The sequence below is a fragment of the Glycine soja genome, chromosome 20, assembly GCF_004193775.1.
Source record: "Glycine soja cultivar W05 chromosome 20, ASM419377v2, whole genome shotgun sequence".
Classification (NCBI taxonomy): domain Eukaryota; kingdom Viridiplantae; phylum Streptophyta; class Magnoliopsida; order Fabales; family Fabaceae; genus Glycine; species Glycine soja.
The window spans coordinates 13,538,066-13,560,288 of record NC_041021.1 but is presented as its reverse complement, the minus strand read 5'-3'; the positions used below and the strand labels follow the sequence as shown (position 1 = coordinate 13,560,288).

General features: G+C 38.9%; 4 protein-coding genes across 4 annotated transcripts; 2 read left to right on the top strand and 2 right to left on the bottom strand.

The window, feature by feature from the left end:
- The first annotated feature begins 2,327 nt into the window (after nucleotides 1–2,327).
- Nucleotides 2,328–4,266, top strand: LOC114401882. The gene is made up of 2 exons (XM_028364461.1): nucleotides 2,328–3,942; nucleotides 4,011–4,266. Exons 1-2 carry the CDS (start codon nucleotides 2,328–2,330, stop codon nucleotides 4,247–4,249), a joined length of 1,854 nt encoding a protein of 617 aa, XP_028220262.1. The 3' UTR covers nucleotides 4,250–4,266.
- Nucleotides 4,267–4,440: 174 nt separating this feature from the next.
- On the top strand, nucleotides 4,441–5,802 carry LOC114401881. The gene is made up of 2 exons (XM_028364459.1): nucleotides 4,441–4,692; nucleotides 4,774–5,802. Exons 1-2 carry the CDS (start codon nucleotides 4,441–4,443, stop codon nucleotides 5,800–5,802), a joined length of 1,281 nt encoding a protein of 426 aa, XP_028220260.1.
- A 9,184-nt stretch (nucleotides 5,803–14,986) lies between these two features.
- LOC114401645 (alpha-ketoglutarate-dependent dioxygenase AlkB homolog) lies at nucleotides 14,987–16,280 on the bottom strand. Its single transcript, XM_028364222.1, has 2 exons — nucleotides 16,099–16,280; nucleotides 14,987–16,023 (listed from the first exon to the last, which is right to left on the bottom strand). Exons 1-2 carry the CDS (start codon nucleotides 16,153–16,155, stop codon nucleotides 15,145–15,147), a joined length of 936 nt encoding a protein of 311 aa, XP_028220023.1. The 5' UTR covers nucleotides 16,156–16,280; the 3' UTR covers nucleotides 14,987–15,144.
- A 1,922-nt stretch (nucleotides 16,281–18,202) lies between these two features.
- Nucleotides 18,203–21,320, bottom strand: LOC114401880 (protein MAIN-LIKE 1-like). Its single transcript, XM_028364458.1, has 5 exons — nucleotides 21,016–21,320; nucleotides 20,215–20,602; nucleotides 18,733–19,020; nucleotides 18,571–18,633; nucleotides 18,203–18,382 (listed from the first exon to the last, which is right to left on the bottom strand). The coding sequence occupies exons 1-5, from the start codon at nucleotides 21,318–21,320 to the stop codon at nucleotides 18,203–18,205; spliced, it is 1,224 nt and encodes a 407-aa protein (XP_028220259.1).
- Nucleotides 21,321–22,223: the final 903 nt, after the last annotated feature.

The following is a 22,223-nucleotide window of genomic DNA, read 5'->3' as shown; positions in this document are numbered from 1 at the left end:
TGCATACCCTCAATCCAATGTAGGTTCGTCACTGTGCAGAAGCAATGATGCAGTCAATCTATTCTGTTTTGGAAGCCAAGTAGTTTTGTCATCTCTGTACAGAATCAAGAAAAAGGGCCTCTTCCACTTTTCTCTTCTTCACTTCTCTTGATCCTTTATGCTCTTCCTCTCTGGTAACTTGATTTTTCACTTTGTCTGTATAGACAACTGTTTTTCTACTTACTTTTAATGTTGTACCAGAGAAGAAAATCAAGAAATCTTCCTACCAAATTTTTATACATTGAAGATCTCATGATAAGATAAAATAAAATAAGTCGAGTCAATTTATGGCACAGAAGTATCTACTGACACAATTTTTCTTTTATCTGCATTGTCTTTTAATATTTCAGGCATGCATTTTTACTAACATTTAAAAACTACAATGCATCACAGTTACAATTTGGAATATAATTGGAAGAAAGGGGAAGAAGAATGGCATCCCTGGTACAAGGAGTTCTACTGAAGCTTCTCCAAAGTATGAACTCTAATGTGAAAGTTCATGGGGAATATCGCTCAGTCCTTTTGCAAGTGATCAGCATCGTGCTCGCATTATCTGGATTTGAATTATGGCCTAACCAAGGTTTCTTCATAAAAGTCTCTAACTCTTCTCATTCAACCTATGTCTCACTCTCCAAGGAAGACAACGAGTTCATCTTGAATAATAAGCTGCAGCTTGGGCAATTCTTTTATGTGGATAGAATCGAGTCTGGTACACTTGTTCCAATTCTGGTTGGAGTTAGACCAGTCCCCGGACGGCACCCTTTTGAAGGCAATCCTAAGGATCTAATGCAGATGCTAGAGCAATCAGATAATGTTGGAGTTAATGGTTCAAAGTCCATGGATTTAACAGAAGCCAAAGAGAATCCAAGTTCAAGGCAGAAGATCGTTATTAAAGAGGAAAAAGTTGGTGTTGCATCCAGGTACATGCAAGGTGTTCTTAATCCAAACTCAAGAGTGACAGAGTGTTTACACTGGAATTTGGTAAACAACCGCTAGTCTAAGTTAATTGCTTGCGAGATCAACTAGTGAATCTCAGGAGCATGTCATTTGTGTATTTTGCATTTAAATGTAAAGCTTTTGAATGTTCATCATTGCAACAAACACTCACTGGTTCGAAATTTGCAGAAAGGAAAATTCTTTGACAGAATCGAAATGCTGAAAGTAACTTGACAAGGGAAGATAAATTGCAGAATTAAAAGGCTCAACGAGTTCATTCGATCGAATGAACCATTTAAAAGACAGGAATTATAAAGTGAAACGTAAATTGCATTGCATTCGAAATGTAAAGTTTACAGAAACTTAAAATGGTTCACAAACATACATTCTCCTTGCGTACTCGTTTCTCTCTGCGCTGGGTACTTTGAGTATATAAGGATTTGTATAAATGATTTGCGACCTCGAAATCTGACTAACAACTGCTATATATAGACATTTAAAAATAAACTGCCCTAACGGTCGAACATTATCCTAACGCCAAGTGTCCTGCTACGTACACCTGGCATGCACATAACTGCTCCTTAGAACGGTTATCCATATTGCTCGAAGTCGAACTGATTTTGTGAAGTTTTATCAAAAATTACGCTAAGTCCAGAAATCTTGCTGCATTGCCTTCGATTCGACCATACGCCCGCTCGACTTGCCCAATGGCTCGAAGCCTACCTTCTTGTCTTTTCGATTCAAACAGTATCTAACAAAATTCGTATTTAGAGCATATTTTTAGCTCATCAAAAATATGGGCTAACAAATTGCCCCCAAAAAATGTCTGCTTCGATTCGAGATCGAAGGAAGATGAGAAGTTGACATTTTTTCTCTTCTTCTACCAGTTTTCCTGAAACGGCGTCATGATCGCACGTTCACTGATAACCGTCGCCTCGATTTCCCACTACCCATCATTAATTCCACCTTTCTAGGCAGAGTGGGACGCGTGTCATGCTGGGGAGCTAAAAGGGAAATCTGATGTGATTGATTTCTGACCCTTGATTCTTATTATATTGTTTTTTCCCTTTTTTAAAATGAAACCCCATAAATAGCGCCAGAAACTCCAGAAAACCCCTCAGCTTCTCTGCTTCCGAAACCTTTCTCCTTCTTCTGAAACCCTTTTTCTTCTTTGCATCCATTATCTCCGGCGAAGCTTTCTTATTTCCAGATACTCGTTATTCCTTTTATCATCAACCTCACCGCATTTCCGAACTTTGCCACTGTTCTTCGTGAACCCAAGCTCTCACTCACTGATTCCAACAACTACCAAACCCTTCGCGAGAAAATCATCCCAATTCAAATTTCTTACAATGTCGCAAGGACAAACAGTTCCGTTTGCTGGGAAATGGCATCGTTTTACAGTCAGGACTGATGGAGAAAAGGTGGTTCCAGAACCACATGGTGACGCCGAACACACAGAAACCTGGGAATCGGAGGTGATGATCCCTTTCGCAGTGGAAAGAACAGTTTACGCTTTCGGTGGACCCCTGCCAGACCAAGAATCACTTTCGAGTGCAATGAACAAGGTATTTCCCTGCTACCCAACTTGCGAACCTAGGATTTTTGATAGTGAGCCCTACAACTTTAGTTGTTTAAGCAAACCCAACAAACTCTTTCGATCCGCCCCGTCAATAGCCCATAGGGATTACCTACCTTGGCTTGATAGAGTCGAACAAGCATATGAAGATTTCTGGAAGACATATGGAATTTTTGATTTGATACAATTCTCTCGATCTGGTCCTGAATATCGACCAGAAATGCTGATAGCAGCTATGCACTTTTTCGAGTCTTCCACCAACACCTTTCAGTTTAAATGTGGTATGATGACCCCCACTCTCTTAGACGTAGCCGCCCTCACAGGCCTTAGGCCTAGCGGAGAAACTTATGATCCCACTAAATCTAGTGATAATATCAAGCTAGTATATAAGGAGAACACCTTTTCCAAATATATAGCTGAACACAAAGGACCGGTCGAAGAGGAAGTCTCTGATGAAGAGCATGTAGCCTTCTTGACCCTGTGGCTATCTCACTACGTCTTTTGCACAAAATCCTTGCAAGTAGCCAAAAGGTTTATTCCAATGGCATTACAAATTCATGAAGGTCAGAACTTTGGATTTGGACGCCTCTTGTTAGCAGTGCTATACGAATCGCTTGGTGAGGCATGCGATGATCTGAAGAAATCGAAGGATGGGTCTTCCTTCTTAGTGTCCGGGCCTATGTGGCTTCTCCAATTGTGGCTTAATGCCACTTTCGAACAAGAAATGGGATTAATAATCCCACAAGATTATGCTGAAGAAGTTGCGAATCGCTCGATCGAAGGCCAGAGAGCACTTCGATTAACACCCAAGACCTTAGATCAAAACCCACAAAAGCTGTTCCTAAAGTACATGAGGATTTTTCTGAGCTTTGACAAGTTTCTTCCCCAACATGCTCCATTCATTAGTCGAGAGGTTGGCCCGGCCTGGTTCACTGACTATTTTCCTGCTGTCGATCCGGACAATGAAGAAGAAGTGAACGAAATATGGTCATTTTACTTGAATCCACAGATCCTGTCTTGTCGTACAGGTGTTCAATCGAACTATTTAGGCTTGGTTGGATACCAGCCTAATTTGGTTTCAAGACAATTTGGCCTCTCGCAAATCCGTCCTAAAAGCTTGTTCGAAGATCCTCGAGATGTTATAAGAGGAGCCAATCTTTCAGAAAAAACTTTCAAGAAGTTTTTGAAGATTTCTCTAGATGAAAACTATAACCTGCATCCTTTTGAGTTCAACCATTCCCACTTCTGCACCATGGGGTTTGTTACCTGGTGGGAGAAATATTATTCGACCCGTTCAGTTGGAGACACTACTATCATGATCTCCAGACTTGAGAGTGGTTTTACACAACCAACGGTCGAGAATATCCGCTCAAACCTTCAAGCTCGAGGTATTAAATTACTTTTGACTTTCTAAATTGATATGTATTCTTGCCTTTTCTAATATTCTTACTTTCAGGCAAAACAATCATGACGAAGAAAAGCGCTGAAACGTCTCGAGCTGATGTGAGACCCAAGAAACCCACTGGGGTGAAGATCCAAGAAAGGAAACAAGAAGAGAAGGTAACTCTTCTGAACTTATCTTTTACTCTTAACGTCTTGCCTCATATTTCTTTATTTTTCAGAGTCAAAAGAAAGATGATAGCACTGAAACTACCACTACTTCAAAACGCTCGAAGCATGCGGTCGTCGAATTAGACGAAGAGAAAGATGCAAGTTTTTATTCCTAATGTCAATAGTGTAATTCTCTTTCAAGTCTATATTCTGACAATTCTTTTACCCTCGTAATGTAGGAAGAGGAGGAAAGACCACTCATAAGAAAAAGAAAATTTCCTTCGACTTCGACCAAGTCTACCGAACAAACAGAGGCAGGGAATTCCCAGGCTCAAATGCCTAAGAAGAAAAAGAAAGTGAAACAGGTCGAGCCTGAACCTTCTGTGGCTGTTGAGGGTGGTGAGCCAATCAAAAAGAAAAAGAAAAAGACCAAGCCTTCAAAAGAGCAAGGTGACAACCAACCTGTTGACGTCCAACCACCTTCGACCGATATTGACGGCACTGAAGTAGAGGCTACTCCTTCTATTGCTGAGATGGGTAACCCTGTCGATCAACCGAACTTACCACAAGAACAACCTGCCGTCGAGGTATCATCCTCTTAATGTGTTTTTAAATCATAGCTTATACGAAACTATTTGTTAACCTTTTTCCATGATAATTCGAATCAGGTACAACAAAATGTTTCTGTAGAAGAAATACCCTCGCATGCTCGAACATCTCCCGCTCCTGAGACGGATGCAGTGAATGTTGAGGAACAGGGTGAAGGTCAAGGCATTGGACCCAGCAGTCCTCATGGATCGAGTCAGAAAAGTTCATCCGAAGAAAACTTTTTCGATGAAGAGGCCACAGAAGAGGCTGAAGCTGGTGGTTCGGACATTTACCCGGCGTCTTCGACATCTAAGCTTTCCGCTAGCATAGGGATCGCAGAAGATACATTCATTCAAATGCAAGACGAAGACCCTGCTGCAGCCCTTCGACTCCTGCTGAACACCAGTCAAACCAACATCTCAAGTGAAAAGAATCCTGGTGCTTCGTCCTCATCTGATGCCGAAATAAACTCTTCAGTACGCCAAGATTGCCTGCTCCTGAAGTTATCAATGGAATACGCACGGGAAGACGTACTTAAATCCATTGAAGAGAACCCCTCTGCTGCTTTTGGGCACCTGAACTTTTTGAAGAAATTGCACAACCCCCTTACTTCTGATGAGATTCTGGGCAAAGTTATCCAAATCGAGTCCATTATCGATCAATTTGCAAGTACTGTGCAGAAAAAACGCGAAAATGGCGCCAGGCTAGATGCCCAGAAACAGGCACATATCCTTCTGCTCGAGAAAGCCCGAGCTGCTCAACATGAAGTCGAACGTCTCACCAAAGAGGCGAAAGAAGGATCTTCTGAGATCAAAGCCTGTGATGATAACATCTCCTCCTGGGAGGCTACTATTACGAATTTGCTGTCTCAGGTCGATGATCTAAGGCAGAAAATTGTAACAGAGCAGGCGAAACGCAAGGAACTCCAAGAGAAGGCCGCTAATTCGATTCAGAAACAGGTTGCTGAAAAAGGGAGGGAAGGCCTGAAGGCCTTTAGCGCATCTCAAGCTGTGGCAGATGAGGCGAGAGTTATGGAGAGTGCTGACCAGGTCTTAAGCAAAGAGATGGCCACCTTGAAGAAACTATATGAGGACTTAGTCATGCATTAGTAGAACTTATAATTTCTTTATTTCGAATTCTGTATTTCGATTCTACTTTTGATGTAATACTGACACAGGCCCTTTTGTGGCAATTTACTGTTATCGCCATTTCTATGTTTCCAGTATCTCTCTCATTCTATGCTTATTTTAACTTCGAGCAATGTTGGTTTATATTTTTTCAAATACTTACCATTTATGCTCAAAGTACGTTTCTGAGGGGTTAGCTCCTCTAACTCATAAGCACCATTCGAATAGATCTGAATTATTTTGAACGGTCCTTCCCAATTTGGGGACCATTTGCCCAAGGTTCGATCCTTACTATCTATGGGCAGGATAACCTTCCAAACTAAATCTCCAATATTAAAAGTTTTTGACTTTACTTTCTTATTATAAGCTTTAGCAACTCTTTCTTTTTGTTTAGTCAAAACTTCTAATGCTCTTAATCTCTCCTCATCTAAATCAACCAACTCATCTGACATCATTTTCCAATAATGGTCGATTGGAATGTCCATTTGTTTTTGTACCCTGGCTGATTGCAAATGTATTTCGACCGGAAGTACAACATCATGCCCATAAGTCAGTCGAAATGGGGTAGTATTAGTTGATTCCTTAGGAGAATTTCTACATGCCCATAGAACTTGATCTAACGTTTTATTCCAATTTCTTGGCTTTTGGGCAATGTGTTTTTTAATCAAGTTAATTACAATCTTATTGGCTGCTTCGACCTGACCATTTGCTTGCGCGTAATATGGTGTTGAGGTTAATAATCGAAAGCCAGTTTTTTGGGCAAATTCTTGCATTTTTCGTCCAGTAAAAACTGAACCTTGATCAGTGGTAATTGTTTCGGGAATACCATACCTATAAATAATATAATTTTGAATGAAACTAATTACTGCTTCCTGATCAACATTTGGCAAAGGGACTGCTTCGATCCATTTTGTAAAGTAATCGATACCAACTATAATATAACGCTGGTTCTTAGAAGAGGCAGGCTTGATTTCACCAATTAGGTCCAAAGCCCATCCTCTGAAAGGCCAAGGTTTGATTATGGAGTGTAACTCACTAGCAGGTACATGCTGTACCCCTGCATGCTTTTGGCATTCTTGACAACCTTTAGCAAATTCTATGCAGTCTTTTAACATCGAAGGCCAATACAAACCTTGTCGAAATAAAAGCCATTTCATTTTATGGCCTGCTTGATGCGATCCACAGGCCCCACTGTGAACATGGGAAACTGCCAAGTATGCTTCTGATTCACTTAGACATTTTAACAATACTCCTTCTGCAGTCTTTTTAAACAAATCATTTCCCACAATCACGTAATTTAAAGCCCTATATTTGATCTTTCGAGCCACATTACCTATTGGATTTTCCAAATATTCAACAATGGACTTTCTCCAATCATTATCTAACATATTGTCAATGGCCAAAATTTGAATTTTTCCCTGGAGATCATCCATGCTTTCATCTTCATTATTTTGTGGTGTAATTGCCCCCACAAGTATTGGCATTGGCAGTTTAGTACTTAATGGCTCTGGTATCACCAGTTTATCTTTTATTTCGATCAACTGAGTTAATTTTTCCTTCGACATTTTGTACCCTGAAGCTATTTGGGCTAAATCATTTGCTTCTTGGTTTTCTTGTCGAGGTATATGCTCAATGTTAATGTAATCGAAATGATTCAGAAGAGAACTCGCCATAACAAAATATTTTGCTAAGTGTTCATTAACACATTTGTATTCTTGTGTTAATTGCTTCAATACTAATTCTGAATCACCCCTTATGTTAACATTTCTTGCCCCCAGGCTAATTAAAATTTCAAGGCCTGTAATTAGAGCTTCATACTCAGCCTCATTATTAGAACAAAGCCCTTTGATTTTATATTTGAACTTAGTTGGAACTTTATTGGGGGATATTATTAAAACTCCAATTCCAGTTCCATGTTTGTGTTTCGATCCATCGAAATACAAAATCCAAGGCTCTGTATCGACATAGTCTTGCGGCATCTCGATCACTGAGTGATCTACAATAAAATCTGCCACAATTTGACCCTTAACAAATTTCAAAGGCTTGTACGTTAAAGAATATTCTATTAATGCTAAAGCCCATTTTCCAATTCTACTGTGTAGAATAGGTTTTGACAACATGTGCTTAATAATATCATAATGAGAATACACATAAACATCAACAGGCTTTATATATTGCTTAAGTTTTGCACAAGAGAAATACAGACAAAGACAGAGTTTTTCTATGGCAGTATATCTAGTTTCTGCATCATTTAGTACACGACTAAGATAATAAATTGCATGCTCTACGCCATCATCATCTTCCTGGGCCAACATGCTACCAATGGTCTTATCAGATGCAGCAATATACAACTTCATAGTCTTGTTTCGACTAGGAGGCATTAACACAGGAGGCTTGATCAAATATTCTTTAATTTCATCGAAAGCCTTTTGATGCTCTTCATTCCATTTGAATGGTTCATCTTTCTTGAGTCGAAGTAATGGCGAAAAAATTTGAGCTTTGCCACTTAGATTCGAAATGAATCGCCTCAAGAAGTTGATTTTTCCTAGCAAAGACTGAAGCTGTTTTTTGGTCGAAGGAGGCTTCGTCTCAAGAATAGCCTTTGTCTTGTTTTGATTTATCTCAATGCCTTTTTTATGCACCACAAAACCAAGGAAGTCTCCTGCACGCACACAAAAAGCACATTTTAATGGATTCATTTTTAATCCATGTTTCCTCATTCGTTCGAAAGATTGCCTAAGGTAATCCAAATGGCTATCTTCTGAAGAGGATTTGATGATTATATCATCAATATAAACTTGCATAAATGTGTCAATAAAATCATGAAACATGGAATTCATGGCCCTTTGATAAGTGGCCCCAGCATTTTTCAACCCAAAGGGCATAACCACCCATTCATAAGTGCCTAAAGCACCTGGGCATCGAAACGCTGTTTTTGACACATCACTTTCAGCAATAAAAATTTGGTTATAACCAGAATAACCATCTAACATACTTAAAAATTCGAAGCCAGCTGCCGAATCTACCAACATTTCCGCTACTGGCATAACATATTCATCTTTAGGTGTAGCATTATTTAAATCCCTAAAATCTATGCATACTCTAAGAGTTCCATTCTTTTTAATGACAGGGACTATATTTGCTAACCATTCGACATACCTGGCAGATCTGATAAATTTACACCTCAGCAGCCTTTCGATCTCTTCCTTAATCTTGGACATGATTTCTGGTGCGAATCTTCTTGGTAGTTGTTTTACTGGTCTTTTTCCTTCCTTAATAGGTAATTTCATTTCGACCATTTCTCTGCTTAACCCAGGCATTTCATGGTAATCCCAAGCAAAACAGTCTTTAAATTCTCTAAGAAGAGGCACCAGCTTTTCTTTTAAACTTGAGGTGATATTGGCACTGATATAGGTTGGCCTTTTTATCGAGCCATCTCCAATGTCGACCTCTTCCAAAGGATCTTGAGCCTGCATCTTTGGCGCCTCACTTATGGGATTTTTCTCAAAACCCAGCGGCTCATCATCATAAATACAATCCAGTCTTCGATCCTTTGTTTCTTTGTTTTCATGATCTTCGATCTTGGCTTCAACTGCCATATTTTGTTGAAATTCAGCCTCAAAGGCCGTATTTAGTCTATTTTCGGCCATATAAGCCGTAATTCTGGCCCATGCAGTGGCCTCAGTCATATTAATCTTCATATATATTCCACCCAGTTGGTGGAATGACTCCATCTTCAGAGGGAACAGCATCAATTTCCTCCCTCTCCCATATAAACCCATAGGTAGGATGGAGTTTGACAGAGTGGATAACATTGTCACTTGATTCGACAATAGCCTCCTTATCACCACAGGGTGCTATTTTAGCCAACTTTTTGTCAAAGGTTTGTGCAGTAACATTATCGACCTCCGACTTATAGAAGCTTTGATCCGCCTCTATATTTTCAACAATCCCATCCTCCCTCCAAATAATGAGTTTCTGGTGAAGGGTAGATGGCACATCCCCCACTCCATGGATCCATTCCCTTCCTAATAGCAAGTTAAAATTAGCTTTGGACTGTATCACCAGGAATAGAGTTGGTCGAACTATACTGCCTATAGCAACATCTACTTGAATGGCTCCCAAAGAATAGCCAGTTTTACCCTCATAATTCGAAAGCACAATGTTGTGGGCAGATAGATCAGTGTCATGTTTCCCGATCTTGTAGAGCATAGATCGAGGCATTAAGTTGACAGCCGCTCCTCCATCAATGAGCACTTTGTTGATTCCAACATTCTCAACTTTTGCCCTGATGAAAAGAGGTTTGAGATGACTCTTCATCTGAAAATCTGGCTTTTCGAAATAAGCTAATTGTTCTTCCACACAGCCATTGTTCATAACATAGTAACATACTGGCTTTGGGTCAGCCATATCAAAATGATCGAACTCACTTTCAATCTCAGTAACTTCAGATTGGACATCATATTCAGATGGCAAGATAGATACCACACAGATGACATCAAAATCTGGTTCAGAATCCAGTAAATCCTCATCCTCCATCTTATCTTCATCCACTGGAGGCAGGAGCCTCTCTTTTACTGGCCTCCTAGATACTTCTTTATATTGGCCCGTTTGCAGATTCTGTTGGGCCAATTTCTTCTGACGCTGGAACCTACGCCATTGGGTCCTCGTCATAGGATTCTTCCCTCTGTAATTGTTCCTATAAGAGTACTTATTAGCCTCTTGTGGGCCAACTTGCTTCGTTCCACTCGAACCACCTACTTCCATGATCCCTTTGTTGAACCTTATGAGTCCCTGGTGCATCCATTTTTCGACCGGCACTGAACCAGGAGGAGCGAAAGTATTCCTTCGACCAGACTTCTGATTAGTATTCGACTGCACCATAACTCTTTTGCCTTTATCGAAACGTTGGTTCTGCTTTGCCCCCTTGTTAACAACTTGGTATTTCTTGAGGCCCTCAGTAGCCTCCCTATCACATACTGCACTGCAGCGAGGGCAGAGCATCACAATCTTGTTTTCGAGTTTGCATCTGTTCAAGAAATCAATTAAATCCTCCTCAGCCTGAGGATACACAACCTTCATTTGTTCGTTGTAATCCTCTTCAGATATGTCCTGAACTTGCACATGGGACAACTCCATTGTTTCGACCATCATTATTTCTTGGGGCTCCGCATAGAGAGTTTCAGCAGCTTTGGATGTTTCAGCATTTGCCTGAACAACCTTTGGTTTCTCACCAAATTTGAGCCTCCCTTCGTCGAGAGCCTTTTGAACCAAATCCCTGAAAAGAACACAACGTGAGGTTTTATGGCCAAGGAAATTATGAAATTTACAATAACCCATTTTCCTCTGTTGTTCGATTGGGGGTACTTTCAAGCCCTTAGGAACAACAATTTGGCCATCTGTGACTAATAAATCAAATATTTCATCACATTTAGTTATATCAAATGTATAAGTTTTAGACACAAACTTATCATTTTTAGGTTCAACAGGGTTTTTTCCATTGGAAGGTTTAAGGAATTTACAAACATAGGGAGGTCCAGGTTTTAATTCGGCTACATCAACCTCATTGTCTTCGATATCTTCATAAATAATATCGAACTCCTGGTCACTGTCATTAGTTTCGATATATGCAACCTTTTCCCTCTTGTGGAACTTAGAATTTCTAGCTTTTTCAGCCTTCAATCGTTCGAGTTGTCGAACTCTATCAGCCAATTGAGCCATATCCCTTAAATACTGGGTATCTAATTTCTTTCTAATCGAATAGTCTAGGCCACCAGCAGCCATTTCGACTAATTCATGTTCGGGGACTTGGGTGAAACACCTTGCCTTTAAGAGTCTGAATCTGTTCAAATAATCATCAATTGATTCAGGTGCCTTACGTCGAACGCTGGCTAACTCTTTGAGGCTTATCTTGGACTGTCCCATATAGAATTGTTCATGGAAAATCCTTTCCAATTGGTTCCAATTATGTATGGAATGAGGAGGAAGGGTTGTAAACCATGTAAAAGCATTTTTAGTTAAGGCATTAGGGAAATATTTCATTCTTAAATTTTCATTATTAGCTAAGTCCCCTGCCTCGACCAAATATCTAGCAATGTGTTCGACAGTGGACTCATTTGTCTCTCCTGCAAACTTAGTAAACTTAGGGATTTTCACACCCCTTGGTAACTCTGTTTGTAACACATACTCAGATAATGGAGACACAAAATTGGGCCTGTGTACGCCCAAGTTCAAACCATTCTGTACTAAAATTGTTTCGACCATTTGGGCCAGGTTATTCTGCCTATCGAAACGGTTTTGTTGAATATTCCCTATTACTTCATCAGCATTTTGGTTTCTATTTACCAAAACTATACCAGGGTTTGGTTCGACCTGTTGGGCTGGTGGCTCTATGCGTGCCACTGGTTGTGGTGCTTGAGCCATTTGCATCCCTGGATTGTTAGGCATCTGTATCTCTTGGACAGGCGCCTGTATTTGGATCTGTCGAATTGGTGGTTGCTGTATGGGTGGTGCCCCAAAAAAGTCAGCAATTCGACTTATTTGATTTGTTAACATTTGGTAACTGTCATTTGTATTTTGAATTAAGGGGTTAATGACAGTTCCTATTTGTTGGGTTAACATGTTAACCATATCATGGTTACTTTCATCCATTTGTTGTCTGAGTGATAACACGGATGTATTGGTTAAATGTTGAGGAATTACCCTACCTTGATTGCCCGCTACAGACCCTGATGGAGAGGACATATTAAGATTCTCTATATTTGGTTGAGAATTTTGCAATCCTGCCATTAAAGATGTAGGCATGCCATATAGAGGGTTTTGAAGCGGTCGAAAGGGACTTCCACTGGGATTCCCTAAACTAGGGTTATTCCATGGGGCAAGAACAGAAGCTGACGTGGTCGAACTTGCCAACGTCATGTTGGTCATGGGAGAAGTTACCCCTGTCTGATTCATAACCGTCGAAGCGGTCGAACTTATCGTGCCAATAGTTTGGTCAGGAATTGCTCCTACGCCAGAATTTACATTGGCATTACTAACAGATGTCTGCGTTGGTTGCCCCTCCATATTTGGAAGGTCATTGTTTCGATTACTTGGGGGTGGTCTAGCCATCCTTGTACGACTTTTGAATTCTGTTAAGTGTGGAACAGATTTCCCACTTCTTAAATGCATACAAGATCAAAACAATTAAGAATGCAATAAACCAACTGCACTCAATAAAACTTTAATAATAATTTAAAGCCAAAACGCACAATTGACTAGTCCCACCGGGCGTGCCAATTTGTTTACACTGGAATTTGGTAAACAACCGCTAGTCTAAGTTAATTGCTTGCGAGATCAACTAGTGAATCTCATGAGCATGTCATTTGTGTATTTTGCGTTTAAATGTAAAGCTTTTGAATGTTCATCATTGCAACAAACACTCACTGGTTCGAAATTTGCAGAAAGGAAAATTCTTTGACAGAATCGAAATGCTGAAAGTAACTTGACAAGGGAAGATAAATTGCAGAATTAAAAGGCTCAACGAGTTCATTCGATCGAATGAACCATTTAAAAGACAGGAATTATAAAGTGAAACGTAAATTGCATTGCATTCGAAATGTAAAGTTTACAGAAACTTAAAATGGTTCACAAACATACATTCTCCTTGCGTACTCGTTTCTCTCTGCGCTGGGTACTTTGAGTATATAAGGATTTGTATAAATGATTTGCGACCTCGAAATCTGACTAACAACTGCTATATATAGACATTTAAAAATAAACTGCCCTAACGATCGAACATTATCCTAACGCCAAGTGTCCTGCTACGTACACCTGGCATGCACATAACTGCTCCTTAGAACGGTTATCCATATTGCTCGAAGTCGAACTGATTTTGTGAAGTTTTATCAAAAATTACGCTAAGTCCAGAAATCTTGCTGCATTGCCTTCGATTCGACCATACGCCCGCTCGACTTGCCCAATGGCTCGAAGCCTACCTTCTTGTCTTTTCGATTCAAACAGTATCTAACAAAATTCGTATTTAGAGCATATTTTTAGCTCATCAAAAATATGGGCTAACACAGAGGCAGATACTAATATAGGAAGCAAATGAAATGATTTAGAAAATGGTGTAGATAGTAAAAAGGTGGGATCTTTGAAAGGAAAGCAACTAGAGATCAAAGGCCAGGTATGATTCTTGCTTTGGATTCCAATTGCTAAAGGCCCAAGAATGTATGGTTGTAGAATTTAACTTGTCCTAGGTAACCATGGGGTAGTTAGGAAAGTGAAGGCGATATGGAAACAAATATGATTGACTTCGAATGAAAATTGCAAAGAATCTCAATCAACTTATTAGATACAATCAGTTGTATATGACAACAAAGGATACTCATCAGAAGAAATTCTGTAGTGTCACCATTTCTGTATGGTAAACATGACAATCGGGGCTGAAAGGGTAGTTTTTTCTGCATTGTAGTTGAAAATGGTTCAATTTCATTGCCAGAATCTAATAGAAAACAAATATATATAATAATGGAATACATTATAAATTTTAAATTAAAGGACACAATCAAGTTTAATGCTGAGAAGCAGTTCTAACACGGATAGTGAAGGGCTGGTGGAGACTGTTGACAGGTTGAAGCAAAAAGTTTATTCTTGTCTGCTTGTACATATTGATTCCGCTACATTAGCTTTGGAGAACCGAGCTTGATTCTAGATCAAGAAACTGCTTCACAACAATATGACTCTAATTCTATTTATTAGTTAAATTATTAAACGGGATTGAGCCAAACATTGATAATGAGAGCTTGGATTGCTCTGTCTAAGTGCAATGTTGATCTATGATGCTATTTGTACCCCCCCCCAAAAAAAAAAAAAGAGGTACTAACTTGATGTTAAATTTCAATTTCTCTGGTAGATGAAAATAAAGAAAAGTCGTTTATGGCTCTTGTTGACATTCAAAGTTGAGTTATTAAATGATTTTCTTGTGGATATTCATAGTAAGATACAAGTACGCCAGAGTCAAGCACATCAGAAAGCTTTGAATTCGATGGATAATAGTGCTATTTAGATCAAGTGCAAAAACAATACCTGGTTCTAAAGGGAAAGAACATACCTTGCGGTTTGACAAACTAATCAATCCAAGCATAATGGCGGAAATGCAATAATAAGAGAGGGACACATGATCGAGAAGCAATGCAACTAAAAACTATAGAATTTAAAAAGCAATAAGAAACTATAGGTATCATCAAAATTAGTAGAGCATTAGGAGCATTGTTGATTTAGTCTGTATCACATAAGAGACTTTACAAAATAGGTAGCAATGCATAGAAAGGCATATATAATTTAGTACCGCCTAAAGGTAAGATTCAAGCGACCAGGGCATAGATTAGTATGTTGGAGCAAGAGGTTGGGGGCAGTGTTTGGATGAATAGAGGCGACGCCATGGAATAGATTTCTAGAGGGGCCACCAAAGATCAAAACATCACCAGATTGGAGTTGCAATTTTTTAGGCTGGTCGAGATCCCTGTGGTCAGCGTAGAGGAAGTCAGCAGAGTCTCCAATGGAGAAGGATATGACGGGCAAGCCTAGGCGAAGACTATCTGGACTTTCATCCTTGTCCTGATGAAGACCCAGACGGCCAGTTTCGGAGTAAAAGTTGACAATGCAGATGTCGGGGGAGATAGAGGGAAGGAGGGCATTGGAATCCTTGAGTGCACTGTGGACATGGCTGTGGAACTCGGGAGGAATTTGCGGTGGCTTTGCTCCGTCAAATGGGCGTCGGTCTCCGTATTGACCGAACTGAGGATCCCAGTTCTTTTCGAGGCACATCATTTTCAAATGCATTTTGGTGTCTTCCCCGTAACCATGCTGGTAGAATCCTCCACTTCCCACCCCCAACTCCCTGCATCTTTTCACTATCATCTCCTGATCGCTTAGTGACAGGTAACCCTTCAGAAACACCATCCCAGGCCTTAATGATACGACCACATTGCTACGGCTATTACTAGACTGTCTCTTTTCTCTGTTCTTTAAAAGCAAAGGAGGTTTCAGAACAACGCTTCCAGCTTGTTTAGGGGGACATATATCGAACCCTGCTGCTGCTGGCTTATCATCGCCAATACTTAACTTCCCCACTCTCATTTCAACAGAATCAGAATCAGCTGATGAATTCTTCTCCTTACTGCCACTACCGCGCTCAGATTCCTCATATCTAACAACAACCTACACATACCCATGCAACATATCACCACATAAAAAAACCCTAATTACATTAACAGTCAAATCAATATGAATTACCGGTGCAGTGGATGGAGAGTGATGGTCGCGACCACGACCACGACCACGAGGTTCCATTGCTCCTTTCCTTGCGTCCAAAAATGGTACTATTTATAAATTTATAGAGTGACTTGCGGCTTTTCGTTTACACCAGTTCAACCCCAACCCCCACGCTTCTATGCTTTACTCTTCCTCGATATCATTCACATTTATTAAAAAGAATAGTACTATTTGAAAATATTTACTACTTCCTTCATCTTAAAAAGAAGCGTTGTTGTAAGTTGTTTTACAATTAATAAATTGATAATAGCCTAAATTTGTTCCAAAAGTTTTTGGTTGATATATGATAGCAATACTATAGTAACACTTAGTGGGCCCCAAGAGGATACATAGGACAACCAGCATGGGCACCAGCTGGAGAATATTTCATTATGCACCATTATGATATTATTGTGTATCATTTTGTTATTGCTTTTATTCATTGTCACAAATATCCATTTTCTTTATAATCATTTCAGTGTAAGTTTGTTAGTCGTGTAATGGTAGCTAGCCAATGATGGGTCGTAGTTGTGGGATATGTACAACTATAAATAAGCTATCAGCAATAATAGAAATGAGAAAAGAAGAATTATCAAATACATGTTAGTTGTAGTTTAGCATAGCTAGTATAGTTAGGTTTCTGACAATTTGGTGTGACCTGTTGGTACCTTGCCTCCCATGACTGCTCCCCACCTTTGTCCATGGTAGCCTATCCGCATAGGTCATATCCCTTCCGCTTTACCACTTACCTTTTTCTTATGAGCACCTAGCTCAATCCCTTGGGATTGATCTTGCGAGTACTCGGAATCGCTTGCTTGACTTGTGTGATATCGTTGAAACTCTTCAACCTTCATCTCTTACTTTCACGACGACCACTGAAACCATAAAATGTCCTACCCTGCCTCTTGAGAGTATAAATGTCTCCCTTCCACAACCATTGTATTTTTCGTCCACCCTTATCACCATATCCACCGTTTTGTTCACTGCTACAAGTAAACACAACTTGACAAATGCAATAATTTCTAGCTCTTGAACATAAAAAAGGGTCGGATTCCTATTTTTTTGGATTTTCTGGCTCTTTTTTTAGGTGTAATTTGATGGAACCAGGGAAAGAAAATAATTTTTTTGTGTTCTTTGATGTCCAAATATGACAAATAGCGCCCCTCCAATGTCTTACACCACTCGCACACCCACAAAAAAAACCCCAAACATGGGTACTTGAACATAAAAAAAGGGTCACATTCCTATTTTTTTGGATTTTCTGGCTCTTTTTTTAGGTGTAATTTGATGGAACCAGGGAAAGGCAATAATTTTTTTGTGTTCTTTGAAGTCCAAACATGACAAATAGCGCCCCTCCAATGTCTTACGCCACTCGCACACCCACAAAATAAAAACCCAAACATGGGTACTTGAACATGAAAAAGGGTCACATTCCTATTTTTTTGGATTTTCTGGCTCTTTTTTTAGGTGTAATTTGATGGAACCAGGGAAAGGAAATAATTTTTTTGTGTTCTTTGACGTCCAAACATGACAAATAGCATCCCTCCAATGTCTTATGCCACTCGCACACCCACAAAAAAAAAACCCAAACATGGGTACTTGAACATAAAAAAGGGTCCTATTCCTATTTTTTTGGATTTTCTAGCTCATTTTTTAGGTGTAATTTGATGGAACCAGGGAAAGGAAATAATTTTTTTGTGTTCTTTGACGTCCAAAATGACAAATAGCGCCCCTTCAATGTCTTACGCCACTCGCACACCCATAAAAAAAAACCCCAAACATGGGTACTTAAACATAAAAAAAAAGGATCCGATTCTTATTTTTTTGGATTTCCTGCCTCTTTTATAAAAACATTTATTTTTAATGTAATTATTACAAACAAAACTCATGATTTTAGCTTCACTTTTAAAAAAAAATTAAAACACGCCAAAACTTCGCTTAAGGACCACGATCGGAATCAGAATCGATACGTCAGTTAATATCATAAAATAATAAAATGTACAAAACAAGTCAACTATATTAAACTAAAAAGTGTAACAAATACAAAAATTCATGTCAACTACAAAACAGAAAATAAATACAATAATCAATGCTCTGTGCGCCGTCTCTGTCGAACCCTGACACTTCCATCAGCACTGGCTCCCCCTCTGGCGATCGTTAGGCAATCCTGCATAATATCATATAACTCTGTGCCTGTAGTGACCATCCTAAGGTTGAGCACACGCTCCAACCTCTGTGCAATCGCCTCATAGCCGTCGTAATCATCCTGTGACAGTCATTAAAAACATTTATTATAAAATTTAAAATAAATAACAACTCATCAAACATTAAATGCGCGAAAAATCTTACCACTGCATGTGGAGGGGGGTCAAATGCCACTGGAACCTAGGGGCTGGGCGGCTGTATGAACTCCTCAGGGTCTGTTGCTGGTGCATCTCTAGGTTGGTCACCTACCTGGGTCGATATCATGAATGGGTGAGATATCCGGAAAAACCACTCCATGTAATCCGCAGATACCTACCCAGGCACTAGACAAAGCACACCCACAGCTAGTATGTGGTCCGCAAAATGCATTCACTTGTCATCTATATCATCATGTGACTACCGAGCACTAACAGGCGGCGGAGGGATGCTCTGAATATAACCAAACTGTCGTACCACCCTCTCCGGTCGAGCTGTGACCACCATAGGACCCCATCTCAGCTGACCCTGGAATGATGAAATCAGCTCAAAGGCCCTAACCCCCTGATGCTCAGTGTAAGGCAACCAGGACACATCTGTGACGGTCAAAGCATCACAATGTGCCCTGTACGGTGCTCCTATGATTCCCTTCATATGCGCCTTCGACGCCAGCCATCGGGAGGCACATGGAGACGTCTCCTGGTATGCATCATCTGTGACGCACTAATAAACACTAGGAAAGTGCTCATAGATCCAGCACTACAAAAAAATGAGGTTAACATAACATAAAAACATGTTTAAATCATAATCGAACGTAACATATTTAAAAACACAAAATTTACCTGTGTAGAAGAAAATGCCTTTGGTGTTTTGATGATGATCATGATGATTTGATGCAAATGATGCAAATGGGCTTTTCAAGTTTAAATTCAAGACAATGATTCAAGAATACAAGCCACAACATCAAGATGATCACTAGTATGTTAGGAAGGGAATTCCTATTTGATATAGCAAAAGGTTTGGCCAAGTAATTTAAGTTAAAAAGTGTTTTTCAAGAGATTTACTCTCTGGTAATCGATTACCAGTGGCCAAAAATGCTTTACAACAACTACTAAATATTTGAATTCAAATTTTAGACTGTGTAATCGATTACACAATATTGGTAATCGATTACCAGCAGTTAATAAACGTTTTAATTCAAATTTTAAAAGCTGTAATCGATTACACAAATACTGTAACCGATTATCAGACAAGATTTTCAGAAAAATATTTCTAAGAGTCACAACTTCTCAAAAGGTTTTTACATGACCACCAATGGTCTATATATATGTGACTTAGAACACAAATTTGCTCAGAGTTTTTCAGAACAACAAGTGTTTATTCTCTCAAAGAGCAAAATCATTTTATCCTCTTAAGAATTCCTTAGCCAATTCAATTTCAATTCATTAAGGAATCATTTGAGTGCTCAGATTGTAAAATCTATCTCTTTCAAGAGAGATTCATTCTTCTTCTCTTTCTAATTCTCTAAGGGATTAAGAGACCGAGGGTCTCTTGTTGTAAAAGAATTCTAAACACAAAGGAAGGATTATCCTTGTGTGTTTAGAACTTGTAAAAGGATTTTACAAGATAGTGGAACTCTCAAGCGGGTTGCTTGGGGACTGGACGTAGGCACAAGGGTGTGGCCGAACTAGTATAAATCCGAGTTTGCACTTTCTCTTCCCTTAATCTCTTTTATTTATTATTGTTTTATATTTATATTCAGATTGTTCTATTTGAATCAACATTTAAGAAGTTCATTATTAAGGGAATTTGTAACTTGAATAGAAAGTGAAATAGAATTTTAATTGGGGAAATAGTTTGTAATATCTTAATTCAACCCCCCCTTCTTAAGATATCTGAGGCCACTTGTCTAACAACCTGTAGTAGAGTCAGGTACCCAGCAATCTGTTGTGTGGTGGTCCTAGAAGCCTCATCTAACTGGTCATACATATGAACCAGTGTGGCAACTCCCCAAGCATAACCACCACTCTGACCCAGGTCGCGAAAAGCGTCTAGGTGCACCACATGAACATATGTTGCACTCTTATTAGCAAAAAGAGTGCAACCGACCAGGTGCAGCAGATAAGCACAAGTTGCTACAATCCACCTCCGGGCCTGACATCTCATCTCATAAATGTCTCGAACCCATCCCAGTCGTACATATGCTCCACGTGATCGTGTTGTCTCGGCTCTAGCCTCCTTAATAGACACCTCTAGCAACTCGGTCAACAAAAAGATCGCCTCCTCCGCAGAAAGAGCATGAAAACTGTGCAACGCGCCAGTGATAGGCAAATGGAGGAGTGACGACACATCATCCAATGTGATCGTCAACTCTCTTACCGGAAGGTGGAAGGTGCTGGTCTCGCTGTGCCACCTCTCCACAAATGCGGATACAAGTCCAGGATCGCCAGTAACAACTGAACAATCGATCAGTGCACTTAATCCTGTAGCACCTACCAGTCCTTCAATCTCAGGCACTGGCCACCAATCAATGTCACCTTCCTCCCATGTGACACCAACTTCAAATCAGGACGTTCCTGATTTGAAGTACAAATTATACAATTATTAAAAAAAATTAATGACAAACAAATCAACAATGATAAATAATTAACAAATTAAAATACATGTCCACTCCAAACAGCATGTGCAACATGGTCCGCAAATGATGTCAGCACTGACGGGTCATGTGGCCCACCAGGGAATCCCTCAGCATCATCAGCATCTGACCCCTCAGCACCATCAACACCCTGTACGTCCGCAGTCATCTCAGGTGCCTCCTCAGCCAGATCAGGGACATCCTCAATCATGTCAGCAACATCCTCAACCATATCAAGTGCATCCGCAGTCATCTGATAAACCCGTTGCCTACGGGCTGAGGCAGTAGGCCTACGCCTCTCGGGAACATCAGTTGCATCATGGTCATCATGTCTATCTCTACCTATAAGTCTAGCTATAGCACAACCTAAACCTCGTGTTCTAGCCATGATCTGCAAATCATGTGAAACACGTATTTTTTTCGATCAAAATATACACAACTTTCTTTATAAAATAAAACAAATTTATTTATAAACAAATAAGACTAATTTAAATCAAATTATTTGAAAACATACACAACATAATTTAAAAAAAATAAACAACTTCATTTATAAAAAAAAAACACAACTAATGTAAAAAAATTAATTAGTAAACATCCACAACTTAATTTAAAAAAAAATTTAAAAACTTCATTTATAAAAAAACAACTAATGTAAAAAAATTAATTAGTAAACATCCACAACTTAATTTTTTTAAAAAATAAACAACTTTGTTTATAAAAAAACACAACTAATATAAAAATAATTAAGTACTAAACATCCACAACTTAATTTAAAAAAAAATAAAAAAACTTCATTTATAAAAAACCACAACTAATGTAAAAATAATTAATTAGTAAACATCCACTTAAAAAAATAAACAACTTCATTTATAAAAAAAACAACTAATTTAAAAATAATTAATTAGTAAACATCCACAACTTAATTTTTTTTAAAAATAAACAGCTTCATTTATAAAAAAAAACACAACTAATGTAAAAATAATTAATTAGTAAACATCCACAACTTAATTTTTTTAAAAAATAAACAACTTCATTTATAAAAAAAAACACAACTAATGTAAAAATAATTAATTAGTAAACATCCACAAATTAATTTATAAAAAAAATTCTTCATTTATAATAAAATAAACAACTTTATTTATAATAAAATAAAAAACTTTATTTATAAACAAAAAGAACACAACTAATTTCAAAATATATAATTAGTAAACATACACAACTAAAATTATATATAAAAATAAAACAAAAATGGGAAAAAAAATTCAAAACATACACAACTTAATTTATATCA

Bases quoted from the DNA above. Each gene is read 5' to 3' on its own strand.
- LOC114401882 (XM_028364461.1), top strand. From the start codon at position 2,328: ATGTCGCAAGGACAAACAGTTCCGTTTGCTGGGAAATGGCATCGTTTT. The intron at 3,943-4,010 runs GTATTAAATTAC...TCTTACTTTCAG, and splicing joins CTCAAACCTTCAAGCTCGAG to GCAAAACAATCATGACGAAG.
- LOC114401645 (XM_028364222.1), bottom strand. From the start codon at position 16,155: ATGGAACCTCGTGGTCGTGGTCGTGGTCGCGACCATCACTCTCCATCC. The intron at 16,024-16,098 runs GTAATTCATATT...GGGTATGTGTAG, and splicing joins ACTCTCCATCCACTGCACCG to GTTGTTGTTAGATATGAGGA.
- LOC114401881 (XM_028364459.1), top strand. From the start codon at position 4,441: ATGCCTAAGAAGAAAAAGAAAGTGAAACAGGTCGAGCCTGAACCTTCT. The intron at 4,693-4,773 runs GTATCATCCTCT...AATTCGAATCAG, and splicing joins AAGAACAACCTGCCGTCGAG to GTACAACAAAATGTTTCTGT.
- LOC114401880 (XM_028364458.1), bottom strand. From the start codon at position 21,320: ATGGCTAGAACACGAGGTTTAGGTTGTGCTATAGCTAGACTTATAGGT. The intron at 20,603-21,015 runs GTCAGTGCTGAC...CGCGTTGCACAG, and splicing joins CCTGGTGGGCCACATGACCC to TTTTCATGCTCTTTCTGCGG. The intron at 18,383-18,570 runs GTAGGTGACCAA...TGACTGTCACAG, and splicing joins CATTCATGATATCGACCCAG to GATGATTACGACGGCTATGA.